This window comes from Alligator sinensis, unplaced genomic scaffold (genome assembly GCF_000455745.1).
Source record: "Alligator sinensis unplaced genomic scaffold, ASM45574v1 scaffold386_1, whole genome shotgun sequence".
Taxonomy (NCBI): Eukaryota; Metazoa; Chordata; order Crocodylia; family Alligatoridae; genus Alligator; species Alligator sinensis.
The window spans coordinates 2,534,649-2,547,241 of record NW_005841996.1 but is presented as its reverse complement, the minus strand read 5'-3'; the positions used below and the strand labels follow the sequence as shown (position 1 = coordinate 2,547,241).

At 39.6% G+C, this 12,593-nt stretch overlaps 1 protein-coding gene across 1 annotated transcript in view; it reads left to right on the top strand.

Moving 5' to 3' along the window:
• Positions 1–12,593, top strand: part of GALNT12 (polypeptide N-acetylgalactosaminyltransferase 12) — a 93,491-nt gene that overhangs the window by 39,259 nt on the left and 41,639 nt on the right. Inside the window, exons 5-6 of the mRNA XM_025201484.1 lie at positions 1,192–1,377; positions 4,043–4,160. Coding sequence (XP_025057269.1) covers positions 1,192–1,377; positions 4,043–4,160 — 304 coding nt within the window. The remainder of the gene's footprint in view (positions 1–1,191; positions 1,378–4,042; positions 4,161–12,593) is intronic.

Below are 12,593 nucleotides of genomic sequence, written 5' to 3'. Positions count from 1 at the left end.
CTCTGGAGGGAGAAATGTTCAGTTCTTCATGTTTTGTGCCAGTATGGATCCTACGGTGGATCTAGCACACACCTCACGTGCTAGACAAAAGGCTTGGTAAGAGGGGTCTGTTTGGGCTTGTGTGTATAACTGTTCTGCTTCCTGCTCTCGTAAGGAACAGTGCAATCAAGACCCTTCTTGAGTTCTTCCCATGGGAGCAGAGTGGAATCTGGCTAGTGTCCAGTCCCCTTGTAGTTCATAGTTCAAACTATAGACTGCTTCTGACCTATTATATTTGACAACCATGAACTGATCCAACTTGTGTGAACAGATCTCAAGTGCTCAGAACCCTATTTTCCAGCCTTTGCATAGGCCCCTGATCTTGGTATGCATGAAACCCTTCAGGCTTTAAACCATGTTGAGCCTATGGTTAGATGAAGCCTCTTGACAGCTGCCTGTTTTACCTGGAAGACTCGTATTGTCAGTGCTCAATACACTTGTCTTTCTCAAGTAGAATGTGGAAGGCACAAGGTGCAAAACCAAAGCACCATCTTCTACAGTAGTTTAGAAACTTCTGAGTCCCTAAGGAAACTCCACAAGCCTGTGCCATCCATTGCCCAATTTAGCAGGCAGGTAAGGCCTAGCATTAGTCTGGAGAAGATCCTGCCAAGAGAAAATTCAATACTGACACCCTTGGCCCAGAGGCAACCTTAAAAATTGACAGCTGGCAGCGAGATACCTTTGTTGTCTAAGTCAGGCACTGAGCATCCTCTCCAAACAGCAAAGCAGATGGTAGAGAAAGAGCTTTTGGAAGGATGAGCAGAGCAAAGCCTTTGCATATGAATCCACCAAGCTCCACATGATACTATCCCACTAAGGGATAGGAAGAAGGAACAGCCATTGTGCAGAAAGCTCTGCTGACATCAGTTCTTATTCCAGTGGTATAGCCTCAGCATTGACCCAGAGGTCTTTGCTATAAATTTAACCTTGCTGCAGTGTGTCACAACCAGTACAAGTAGTTTTGTAGAGTTAGAATCCACACTGACATGGATGTGCAGGAGCACAGTTACTACAGTCAGTAACATTTCTTTTTTGTATTGCAAAAATTGTGTATTAAGAAGCACTTCTCCAATCGTAAGATTTCTAATTTATGATAGAAATTCCTAATAGTATCCAAAATAACATTATTTTCCTTTTTATAAAATATCTTAGAATTGGTGAAGAGGAGTCAGCTGTTGTGTGTCCTGTTATTGATGTTATTGACTGGAATACATTTGAGTACTTGGGCAATGCTGGGGAGCCACAGATTGGTGGGTTTGACTGGAGATTGGTTTTCACGTGGCACCTTATACCAGAGAGGGAGCAGAAACGAAGAAGATCTAAGACAGATGTCATCAGGTGAATGATTATTTTTTCTGTATATCTGTAAATATTACATTTTGTAAATGGGTTCAATTTCAGCTGAAAATGAACTGAAATAAATAAATGTGAATAAGTGAACACTTACCATTTAGTATTGAAATTAAAGTACAGATTCTTTTTTTTTAAACCTTTTTTTAAATATTGTTTCAAGTCATGCTCTTAGCAAAATTTTCTTTTCGAAAAGATCTGCAGGTATTTTTGCCATGTAAGTTGTTATGAATACATTTATTCAGGAAATGCTTCTTGCCTAATAAAATAAGTTTAGTGCTCAGGCTAGTGGAATAATAGAACTACACTTGGAAGAAAAAGTGAGGCTCTTAAAGAGAAAAAAATGGCATTTTAAACCCGAAAGCTACAGATCTGTCAAATAACCCAGAGGCAACAGTTAAAATGTAAAAAGAAGAATTGGGTGATATTGAAACATAGTTGAAAGGACTGGACTTGCCTTTAATTTATACTGGTTAGTAGTTTTGGGCTAGGTAGTATTCCACCTGTTAGGTATCAAATCCTCTGCCTACTTTTGTAGCACACCATCATTTGACACCTAAGACTAAGGCACAAAAAGCAGTGAGGAGGACGTGCCCATCTTTTGCATTTACTAGTTTTCAGGGTCTTGAGCAGTGTAGAATAGGATTGTGATTAGGTACGTACATCTACTTACATACCTAATAGATGCAATGGGAGTCTATGCTTGGGTGAGTAGGCATCTGATAATTTGTAATTATTTTGTGCAGTATTTCAGCTTTCAGTTTGAAAATGTTAAATCTTCTAAATACGATCAGATTGTAAATCGGTACAAGTGTTATCCTCTTAAGACTGCAGAGGGATAGCTGCAGACACGTCAAAGCTTAGGGGGCATTTGCTGCTTTGGACTCAGATATCTTTTGGCTGGATAAGCAACCTAAGTCTTTGGAATGGTAGATGTTTTGATTTTAGAGACCTGCCTCTTGAAGCATTCAGAGAGAGTTATAGTCAGGTCTGACTTTGTTATGCTTACTCAAACTATGAACTAAACTGCAGCCTTTTCACAAGCAAGTCCTTATTCCATTGTAAAGTCTCATTGTAGTAAGTGAGACATACCTACATGAGTGGTCACCAATTAGTTATCATGAAAATGTCCTCCTTAGAAAGAGGTGAATGAGAGTAATGGCACTATTTATGTGAAATATATCAGAGGGTATAGCTACATGAACAAGTTACAACAAGGTAAAATAGAAAGTGAGCATACAACCTGTTAGTAACTGCCTATGTGTATGCATCTACCCCACATTTCAGGGGGTAAGCTACCTGGTGTTTACCTCAGATAAGAGTGTGCACATAGACAATTATCACTGAGTAGCTAACTTGTCTGTAAGTGGCCTTTGCTTTATTTATAACCCATCATCCAAAGTCTGTATTAAACAGAGTGGTTTGTTTTCCCTGCAGTTTTTTTTCCTGGGCATTTGTTGCTGCCATAGCTGAAAGGATCATAGATATTAATGAATTTTTCTCCACTGAGAGATAAGAGAACATTATTTTTGTCAAGATGAGGGGTGCATCTACACATGCATTTACTGTACAGTAACTTACCGCACAGTAAGCAGTTTTTAGGCTGGTGTCTACACATGCAGGAATTACAGCGCAGTAACACTTTAGTCCCGAGTCAGTCCACATACAATGTTACTGCACAGTAAGGCACCTACATGTGCCTTACTGCTCAGTAACTAATTGGCCATCATGCAGGTAGAAAATTTATGGTCGGCATAAGTCACCATAGTTACTGTGCAATATGGCAGTTCACGTGTAGACGCACACCCGTACTGCTCAGTAATTTCCGGTTACTGCACAGTAACCTAAATTACTGTGCAGTAACTGCACGTGTAGACACGCCAGAGGAAAACCAAAACGGTGCTATGTAATTTCTCAATGTGTTTTTGGTCCACAATCTAAAAAAGTTAATACTAAATAGTCCACAGCCCTCCAAGTTGCTTAATCCTCTGCTTACAAATGTGTTTAGTATTTTTTGTCACAATAAGAAAGAGATGATTTGGAGTGCCAGATGAGAACATTGGGGCTGCTGTGGGTTGTGGATTATAAGCAAGGATGTTACCATCTGGCGTGAGGCAAGAGCACATGATGGGTAGACTAGCTTCAGTTTATAGGAACACTAGTGCTGGCATGCGGTGGGAGAGCTGGCTGCCAGTGGAGGATCTTTTCTCCTCCCTGTTTTGCCTTCCTTCTGTTCAGTCTCATTTTGGCAGTGACTTTCTAGCTTACAAAAATCTTAGTGAAGCAGGGCCACATTGTGCTATACAGATGCAGAGCAGAAAAAAAATTCTCACTGCTTACAATTTATTTAGTTGAACGCAGGATGCCTACATCTTTATTTATTACAAATTACTATATGATGTCAAGTGACCATTTTGTTACAAGTATATCTTGTATCTCAGTGTAACATTTACTTTTTTCTGATGCACCTATTCATAATTCAGGTCAGGTGTTCTTTTCCTTTAAATATCTGAGCAACATAGTATTTATCTGATTCATTGTGAACTGCTGCATTGTTAACTGAAAAAGACTGAGGAAATGAATGAAAAAAGAATACATTTGATTTATGTACAAGCGTTCCTCTCCCAGTCCAACTGACTTTTTCCTTTTGTAGGTCTCCAACCATGGCCGGTGGATTGTTTGCTGTCAGCAAGAACTATTTTGACTATCTTGGCTCTTACGACACAGGAATGGAAGTATGGGGAGGAGAAAACCTTGAATTCTCATTTAGGGTAAGTAACATAATTAGCATTTTGGCTGAGTGTGAAAAACAGACTTTCTTGCATTTGCTTCTTTATCTCTTCTGCTTAATGAACTGGATTTAGCTTACGGCTGTTTAAAAGAGAATGTGTTTGCGTAGAAATTTCCATGAGTCTGTTGGCATTATTCTCATGCTTCAGAATTTATCTTTGCTCACAAAACAGTCATTTTTGGAAACAAAAATGTGCAAACTATTTTGATTCAAAACATCAGTCCTTAACGTTAAGAGGTAGTATAGTGGCCATCCTTGAAACTTGTCTTTTGTAACATGAAGAGAACATGCTTGGAAAGAGATTTACAGTTGGGGTAATATACATCTGCTACTTCTATAAGTTGTTGATGGAGTGAAAAGGAGGCAGCAACAGTTGATTGGAAGAATGGGGCAAACTACTCCTTCAAGGTTTTACTTGGTTGCGCTTTAGGAGTAGATTGTGGGTGTTAACAGTCTGCCACTTCCAAAGAATGGGTGGGAATGGGTGATGCAGCTCTCCACATCAATCTGTATGGAACGCTACTCACTTAAGATCACCCACAGTGATGTACATGCATGCACAATTTGGAGGTTGGAGAACTGACTAGTAGCATTAGAGCAGGTGAATGACCCCATTGAACAGGCCTGGCCACTATCTCTGAAAGCTCTTAGCCAAGGTAGATGGTTACAATAAAGTGGGATTTCTCTTTGGTAGACAAGGAGTACTGGCAGAGGTTGATGTGAATAAAGCTCCTTGTCCTCTCCTTTTTCTATGGTTCATGGTGTTGCGGCAGGTGCCAAATGGTGAATAGCATTAAGCTGTATCCCAGTTTTCAATTTACATGCAGTTTACAACTGGACATTTAGGATTGAGCTTAATTGCTCATCATCAGGAGTGTCTTGCTAGTATTTATATGTGAGGTTTTTCTTTTTCTTTTTTTATTGTTTCCCTTTGCCCTTTGCTAATGGATTCAGACATTAATGGTGTCATGGTGCCATCTGCTGAAGCAGGCAGGCAGAATTCTGAAACCATACCTCAATGAAACATTCTGTAGTAGGCTGCCTCTCTCCTCCTTGTCTACCTCTTTTGCCATGAAAGCAAAAAGTGTCTACTTCTGCTCTCTCTTCCTGTAGGGTAGGAACTTCTGCTCTCTCTTCCTGTAGTTCTGCCTGTAGGGGAGAAACATTTAAGGAAGAAAGAGGGGACAAGTATGAGAGAGGCAAGCATGGAAGCAAGAAGTCATGTGGTTTTGCTTTGTATTGGATGGAGAAACTGTAAGGCAGAGTTATCAGTCTTGCGGCCAACTAATGCACCTTCTCATTTATGGCCAGTTGTTCAGTTTGATAACATGACTCCTTCCAAAACATAATTTTCTTCTCTCACCTAACCAGGGAGAATGTTTCCTGGATGAGGCATCTGTGTCCTTGCATCCTGCCCACCTGCCTTGCCAGTAGTTGTACCATGCTTCAGATTGCAGCTCTACTCCCAGCTTTACCTGCCGTGCAATAGCCTTCCATTGCCCCCACAAGCTCCTGAACCAGGGGTCTCCAGCTGGTAAAGGCAGCTGGGGTGGCTATTTCCTTTGATCTATGGGCTTCCTACTGTTCAGCTGGGGGAATACCCTTTCTTCTGCTTCTCCCTAAGCTTTTGCAGGAATTCTTGCTGCTCCAGACATAATCTATTTGGGACTCTCTATCCTTGCCATTGAACAATTCTGGCAACCCATCTGGCCACTTTTTTCCCCGTGTGACTGATGTAGCAGTTCCTGTTTCTTGGACCTTGTCCCAGTGGACCCGTTCTTCACTCCACCCTTCAGATGAGGAACACACTCTCACCTTGCTCATGCGATCAACCTTGATGTTTTCAGCAGCCTGTCCATGGTCAAGAAATGCCTGCTCAAGCCATACTGATTGAAGAAGAGCCTGCCCCTGAACGTTAAAAGTCTTCAAGTCCCAAGGACTTGCACCAAGGGCAGAACTTCAGCTAACAGAAATATGACCTGCATTCCCGGAGGGTAGCATGACGTAGTTAAATCTTGGTCTGAGCTTATTGGGTGTTGTGTTTGTCTAGAGAAATCTCCGCTCTGTGAGCCAGTACAACAGTGGTTTCCAAATGTGGCAGGACAGTGGTCTGTCACCCTCTGGCTCCTTCGCTTGTCCTTATAATTTTATCCTTCTAATCTATAGGTTCTGCTTGTGCCACTGCAGGGTATGCCCACATCCTGGGTTACTGATCATTTTATTTGCTGTCTGCCCCTTAATCCACTGTCACAGGCTGTGAGGAAAAAGGTGTTTGGCAAGGAAAAATTACTTGTTGTTAGCTCTGTTTGTCATTCCCCCATCCCAAATTCCACCCTCTGTCCTAGTGTGTGGTATGCTACTGCTTACTTATTATTTATCTCATATACTGTTTCTTTCTCTGGCTCTGGAAATTTCTGCCACTGGAGGGAATAAAGCTTATATAATCAAAGACAAGGTTTCCAAACTCTTAGCCTCCATGCTTTCCAGAAGGTGGCACCACAGCACTATTCCATAATTGATTTTATGTAAAATGGGAGAAGGGGGACAGCAAACAGAATGTCCAAAAATAGTATTTCCCCCCCAAATTTCCCTGGGTATAATACAAAAATCTCTCTTAAAACAATGAAAAAAAAATCTATAGTGTAGATTGACGGTTTTACTGAAAAAGGTGTGAAAGGCAAAAAAAAGCAATCTGTCACTTGGTTTCTTGAGGTGGAGCGGGGGGAAGCCTCTGTTTTTTTCAATTAGGGGCTTTTACCAGCCAAAACAAGTGTGTATGCAGATATGCAAATACACACCACATAAACTATTTTTGTATACAGAGGACTTCCCTGTTTTGTAGGTTGGATTCGGTTCATGTAGGAGTGCTGTCCAGTTCCTCTTGTTTACCATTTGTTATCATTTTAGTTGTTGCTGAATTCTTTATTTTAATAGCTTTTTTCATTTGTATTTGTGTCTATGTGCATCCCTAATGAAGGTCAAAATGTAACTTCACCATTAACTTAACCATGGTGAGGGAATATTTAGCTTTAATGTGTGTAATCTTTTAAAATTGTAACTGAAAACATTTTGTACAATTAGGCCTTAATGAAAAAAAAATAGAATTTAATGACTACTACTTAACTTTGCAGTTCAATTTTAGGGATACTTAGATTACAGCTGTGTGTGGAATTTCAATAATTATAAGAGGTGCAATTATAGAGTACTCCTTCATTCAAAGTCTTTTTGCAGAGAGACATTGGTTTAGCTTTTCAGGTCTAGTAAAATAGGATTTCTGAAAAAAAAGACAGAAGGTATTTTTACTTTTCCTAACTGTACATTTTTAATTCTTTAGAATTTAGGGCCAAGTCCTTAATTTCACTGTGAAATTTACTAGTAAGCAAAGTAGACGTTTATGGGATTAAGTCTTTAAAGGCCATTTCATTAAATTTCAGTTTATCACAGTTCAGCATGTATAACAGCAGGTTTTTAATTATCTGTCTATTAAAGAAATAGATTGGACAAAACACTAATGATGAAAAATAATGCATCTAATAAAATAATGGAATAAACAGTAACATTCCAATGGGTAGAAGTTACTAGAAATAGAAATTTAATAATGGACAAACAGAATCATGCCAGAAAGACTTTGAATCTTTTAGATAAATGTATTGGACATAGATATTTTACCATATGGAGGAGAATATCTTTAAAACTTGTATTCGCTGACTTGGAAGAACAAACTTAAAACAGTTATACCAAAACAACTTGGAGTGAAATTGGATGATAAGATTGATAAGAATTTTCAGTGCAGTCTAGTCTGGTAACAGTGCAATTTTGGGATGAATAAACAGCAAATTATAGGAAAATAATGATAGAAACCTAGATCTGTATAAAAAATAAGTTTATTTATTCATCTAGTTACTTTTTGTTTTTATAAAAATTGGACACAATGTACTGTTTCTCTAAAAACAAATAAAAAAATAAGCCAAAAGTCAATAAGCTTTCAAGAAAATACTTACATTCCAAAAAATAAGTTATTAAATGCTCAATTTTTTTTAATTTTGAAAAGTATGAATAAGAAAACCAGTTTTATAAGTAAATAATTGCATTACTTTTGTTACTATCTAACATTTAGTCATGCAATGATATAGTTAATGAATAAAATAATTTTTCAGCAGTATAAAGCAAATATCCAAAACCAAATTATTGCCCCACAGATAAATTATCTCTATCTCCAAGTTAAGGTACAAAGAAGCAACACTTATTTGGATAATTTCTTTTAAAAATGTAAGAACTCTTTAGGAAATGCGTATCTACAACATAGCTAGAATCTTCCGCTGCTGTACCCGGTAGTGTTCTCAATCCACAAATCCTAAAAGAATGGGGTGGGGGGGGACATTGGTGCAACAATATTCCAGTGCCCCAGATATCTGGTTCCAGCAGGGAAATCTTTTAAACCATGCCTTTTTTTCCTTCCAAGAGACCACTTAGCCAGTAGAAAGCAGAGTTCATAGCCATTTTCTATGGCAATCCTACCCAGAGGAAAAAGAGGCACTAATTCACACCACAATTCTAGCACTTTGGTTCCTGCAGCCCTCACCAGAAGCAACCCACAGCACAAAACATTCAGAAGTGATTCCTGCCAAATAATTCTTTGACGCTTAGTCCCCTTGAACAGTCCCTCTGTTTACAAGATAATATTTCAGGACACTTGAGACCATTCACATGTTTCCAGGCAAAAATCCATTCCCCAGTCTTTGGAATGCTGTACTGGAAAGTACACAACATAAACCTTTTATTGGGCTTTAGCACTCAGCATCATCACGCTATGAGTAATCACAGAATTATAGGAAGATAGGCCTGGAAGAGGACCTCAAGAGGTCATTTAATTCAACCCCCTGCTCAGGTTCTAGAGCAAGTCCTAGATACCTAAATAAAACCTCCCTTTTGGGGGGATTTGAGCCCCTTACCACTTGTCCTGTTTCTGTTGGACTCAGAACAATTGATCACCATTCTTTGCATAACAACTATTTTTGTATTTTGATAACTTATCACAAAGCACACTCAATTTTCTATTCTCCATACTAAATCACATTTTTTCTAGCTTTCCCTCTGACACCTTTCATGATTTTTGTTGCTGCTCCATTCCAGACTTCCCAATTTGTTCACATCTTTTCTGAAGTATTGTGCTCAAAATTTGGTATAGTACTCCAGGTGAGGCCTCTCACCAATGTCAGTTAGAGTGGAAGAATTGCTTCCTCTGACAGCTGTATGGCATTCCTTTTAATACAACCTAACATGCTATTAGCTTTTTTCAGCAATGTTATATTGCTGTCCTCTATTCCATTTGCGGTCCACTGTAACCCCTAAATCTTTTCCTGCAGTACTACACAGCAACCTAGCCACCTGTTCCCCTATTTGTATTTGTGCATATAATTGTTCCATCTTACGTGCAGGGCTTTGCACTTGACCTTGTTGAATTGAATCTTTTTTTTTTTCAGGCTATTTCCCCCCAATTTATCAAGGTCATTTTGAATCCTAATCTTGTCCTCTAATGTGCCTGCAGCCCCACACAGTTTGGGCTTCAGCTTTAGTAAGTGTGTACTTGATTCCATCTTCAAAATTATTAATGGAGGTATTAAACAATACCAGACCCTGGCAAGTCCTCTGGAGAACCCCATTTGATATTTCCTCCCAGCTTAACATTGAGCTGTTGATGATGTCTCTGAGAGTGATTATCCAACTAACTAGGCACCCACACCACATAGGTGTTTCAGCTAGACCAGCGGTCTTCAGCCTTTTGAGGCTGCAGGCTAAATGGACCCAGTTAAGGTCAAAGGTGGGTGGGTGCTAGGATCCAGCTGCTGCTGTCCCTTTTCCTAGCAGTGGCATAGGCAAAGAGCCTGCTGCTACTGCTTTTCTCCACAGCAACACAGTGAGAGTGTCTTCAGGTGGGGCTCATTCTTATGGCAACAGGGGAAGTCCCCTGCCACTTCAGGGAAAAGTGGCAGTGGCAAATACTCTCCCCACACTGCCACAGGGAAAAGTGGAGGTGGTGGGTGCTTTTTCTATGCAGCCACTGAGAAAAGTGGAGGAGATGTCTGAGTTCTAGTGCCTACCAACTGCCTGCTTACCTCTGACCCAAACTGGGTCAATCTGGCTGCTGAAGCCCCGTGTCCACAGGCTGAATCAAATGGCTCCATGGGCTGGATTTAGCCCCTGGAGCATAGCCCCTGAACTAGACTGTATCTTTAGCTTAGTTATGAGAATGTTGTGGGAGAAGATATTGAAGGCTTTAGTCCATCTAGTAGCAAATCACATTAAATCCTTTCTGAGTTGCATGATGATTTTAACCTTCCAAAAACATTTGAATGGCAATATATGTGGTTGCATTAAGCATTCAAAAATCAGTTTGGACTTGAGGCTTTAAGTATAGCAAATACTTCTCTTCCCTATCCTGTGCTGTCACTGTATAAATATATAATGTCACATAACAAACCTGATACAAACTGTTTAAGACTGACATGGAATGGAAACCTACATATCTAAATGACAGAATTCAAGTGGAAATCATCAATTCACAATATTCAGACGTTGACAATTGAACTTAGACTTCGTCTTGTATAACAAAAATTCATGTTTATCCGCACTGGGCTTCTTATAAATATGCTGCCAGGAGATGCATATTGCAGATGTGATGCATTGGTCATGCCCTATTATCAATTCTGTTTGGAAATAAATTATAACTCAAGTTAACATGGCTTTGAACACAGCACTGATACCTTTGGTAAATGTGTGTTCTTGGGTACAGTTACAGGGTATTCAAATAGAATCCATTCCAGATTGCACTTTTACAGCAGGCTTTATTAGTGATATGCCGAATTTTATTACTGCATTGAAAAAGTAGGACATCTCCAAAGGTTGAAATCTAATATGAGATGGTGTAGCTGGCATCTATGGAGAAAGTCATGTTCAGCGGACTTAACTGCTTTGAAAAGTTTGGTTCAGTTTGGAAGGAACTATTGGAATATTTTCCAGCTAGATTGTTGCTCATTGCACAGTTCTCTTTTCTTCTTCTATCCCTCCTTCTTCCCTCCTCTTTTTTTTTTCTTTTTCCTTTTATTGCTTATTATTACAGAGTTTGGCTTTACATGTACAGTTCATATGTATGTTATTTCTGGTTTTTGAATTGTATTTGAAACAAAATTTTTAAAAAGCTTGATTGCAGTCAAGATATACCGCATCTGTTCTTCCCCTCCCACTGCAGATTCACAGGGATTGTTACTATGTCATAGGCAATCCAGTTTTGTAGGCATGTTTTGCTCATGACAAATTCTTGTTCAGAGGGATAATGGTGCAACTGGGCATCCTACAGTGGTTGCTACACATAGTGTCAGTAGTAACTTTTGGTGGCTGTCACAGCTATAATGATGTGGCTGTACCAGCAGCCTTTTTTTTTTCCTGCCCTCCTCCTCCAATACCAGTCAACACCCAGGACAGTTGCCCCACTTGCCTTGACCATAATTATACCACTGTTCTTGTTGACTGTTCATTTTCTCCTTCTAATCATCTAGGAGTTTGGAAATAGTGTCCTTGCTGATGTGCTCCTATATCTTCCCAGGTCTTAAAGTTTAAAGATGGTACTATATTTTCCCCTTTCCAGTTTTCTGAGGTTTAACATGATTTCCCTGAGGCCTCAAAGATACAGGCCGGTGGCCTGTAATTACTTGAGCCAGTTCCTTACATACTCTGGTCCTCTTGATTTGAAAACATCTAGTTTGTCTAAGTAAATCCTAACTTGTTCTTTCTCTCCCAGGCTGAATACCTACACTCTTCCCTTCCTTGATGCTAATTGTACTAGTCAGCTGACAGTTTGACCTTTTTGTGAAAAGAGAAATAAAAAAGACATTAAGCATCTCTGCCTTTGCTGCATCATCTATTATTGGCTTCTGCTCCCCATTCAATAAGGGACCTTCACTTTCCTCAAATTTTCCTCTTGCTTCTCATATATTTATAGAATGCTTTATATTTATTTCAGCTAGCAACAGACAAAGGCATTTCAGTTTCTGCCTTTGTCTTCCTGATTTTGTCCCCACAGAAGAACTATATCACTAAGAAAGAAGGTAAGATTTTGTATGACACATTTGTAAGTTTTTTAAATCATTGAAGAGCCCACAGCTTAGCCAGACAGTCTCTTCCTCCCCTTCCTGTCCTTCCTGTACCTGTTCCTGTGACCTTAATATTGTCTCTTTAAATAGCAGTGAACTGTCCTGTGCTCTTTCCCCCTTCTACCTGCCTCTTATGGGATCCTGCCTACCTCTTTTCAGTGTCAAATCTCTCTCTGTTGAAATTTTCAGTAAAATCGCTTTCTTCCCCACAGATGCTGGACCTTGATCTAGCATAGAACTGGTCTCTCCCTGCTCCCCCCTCC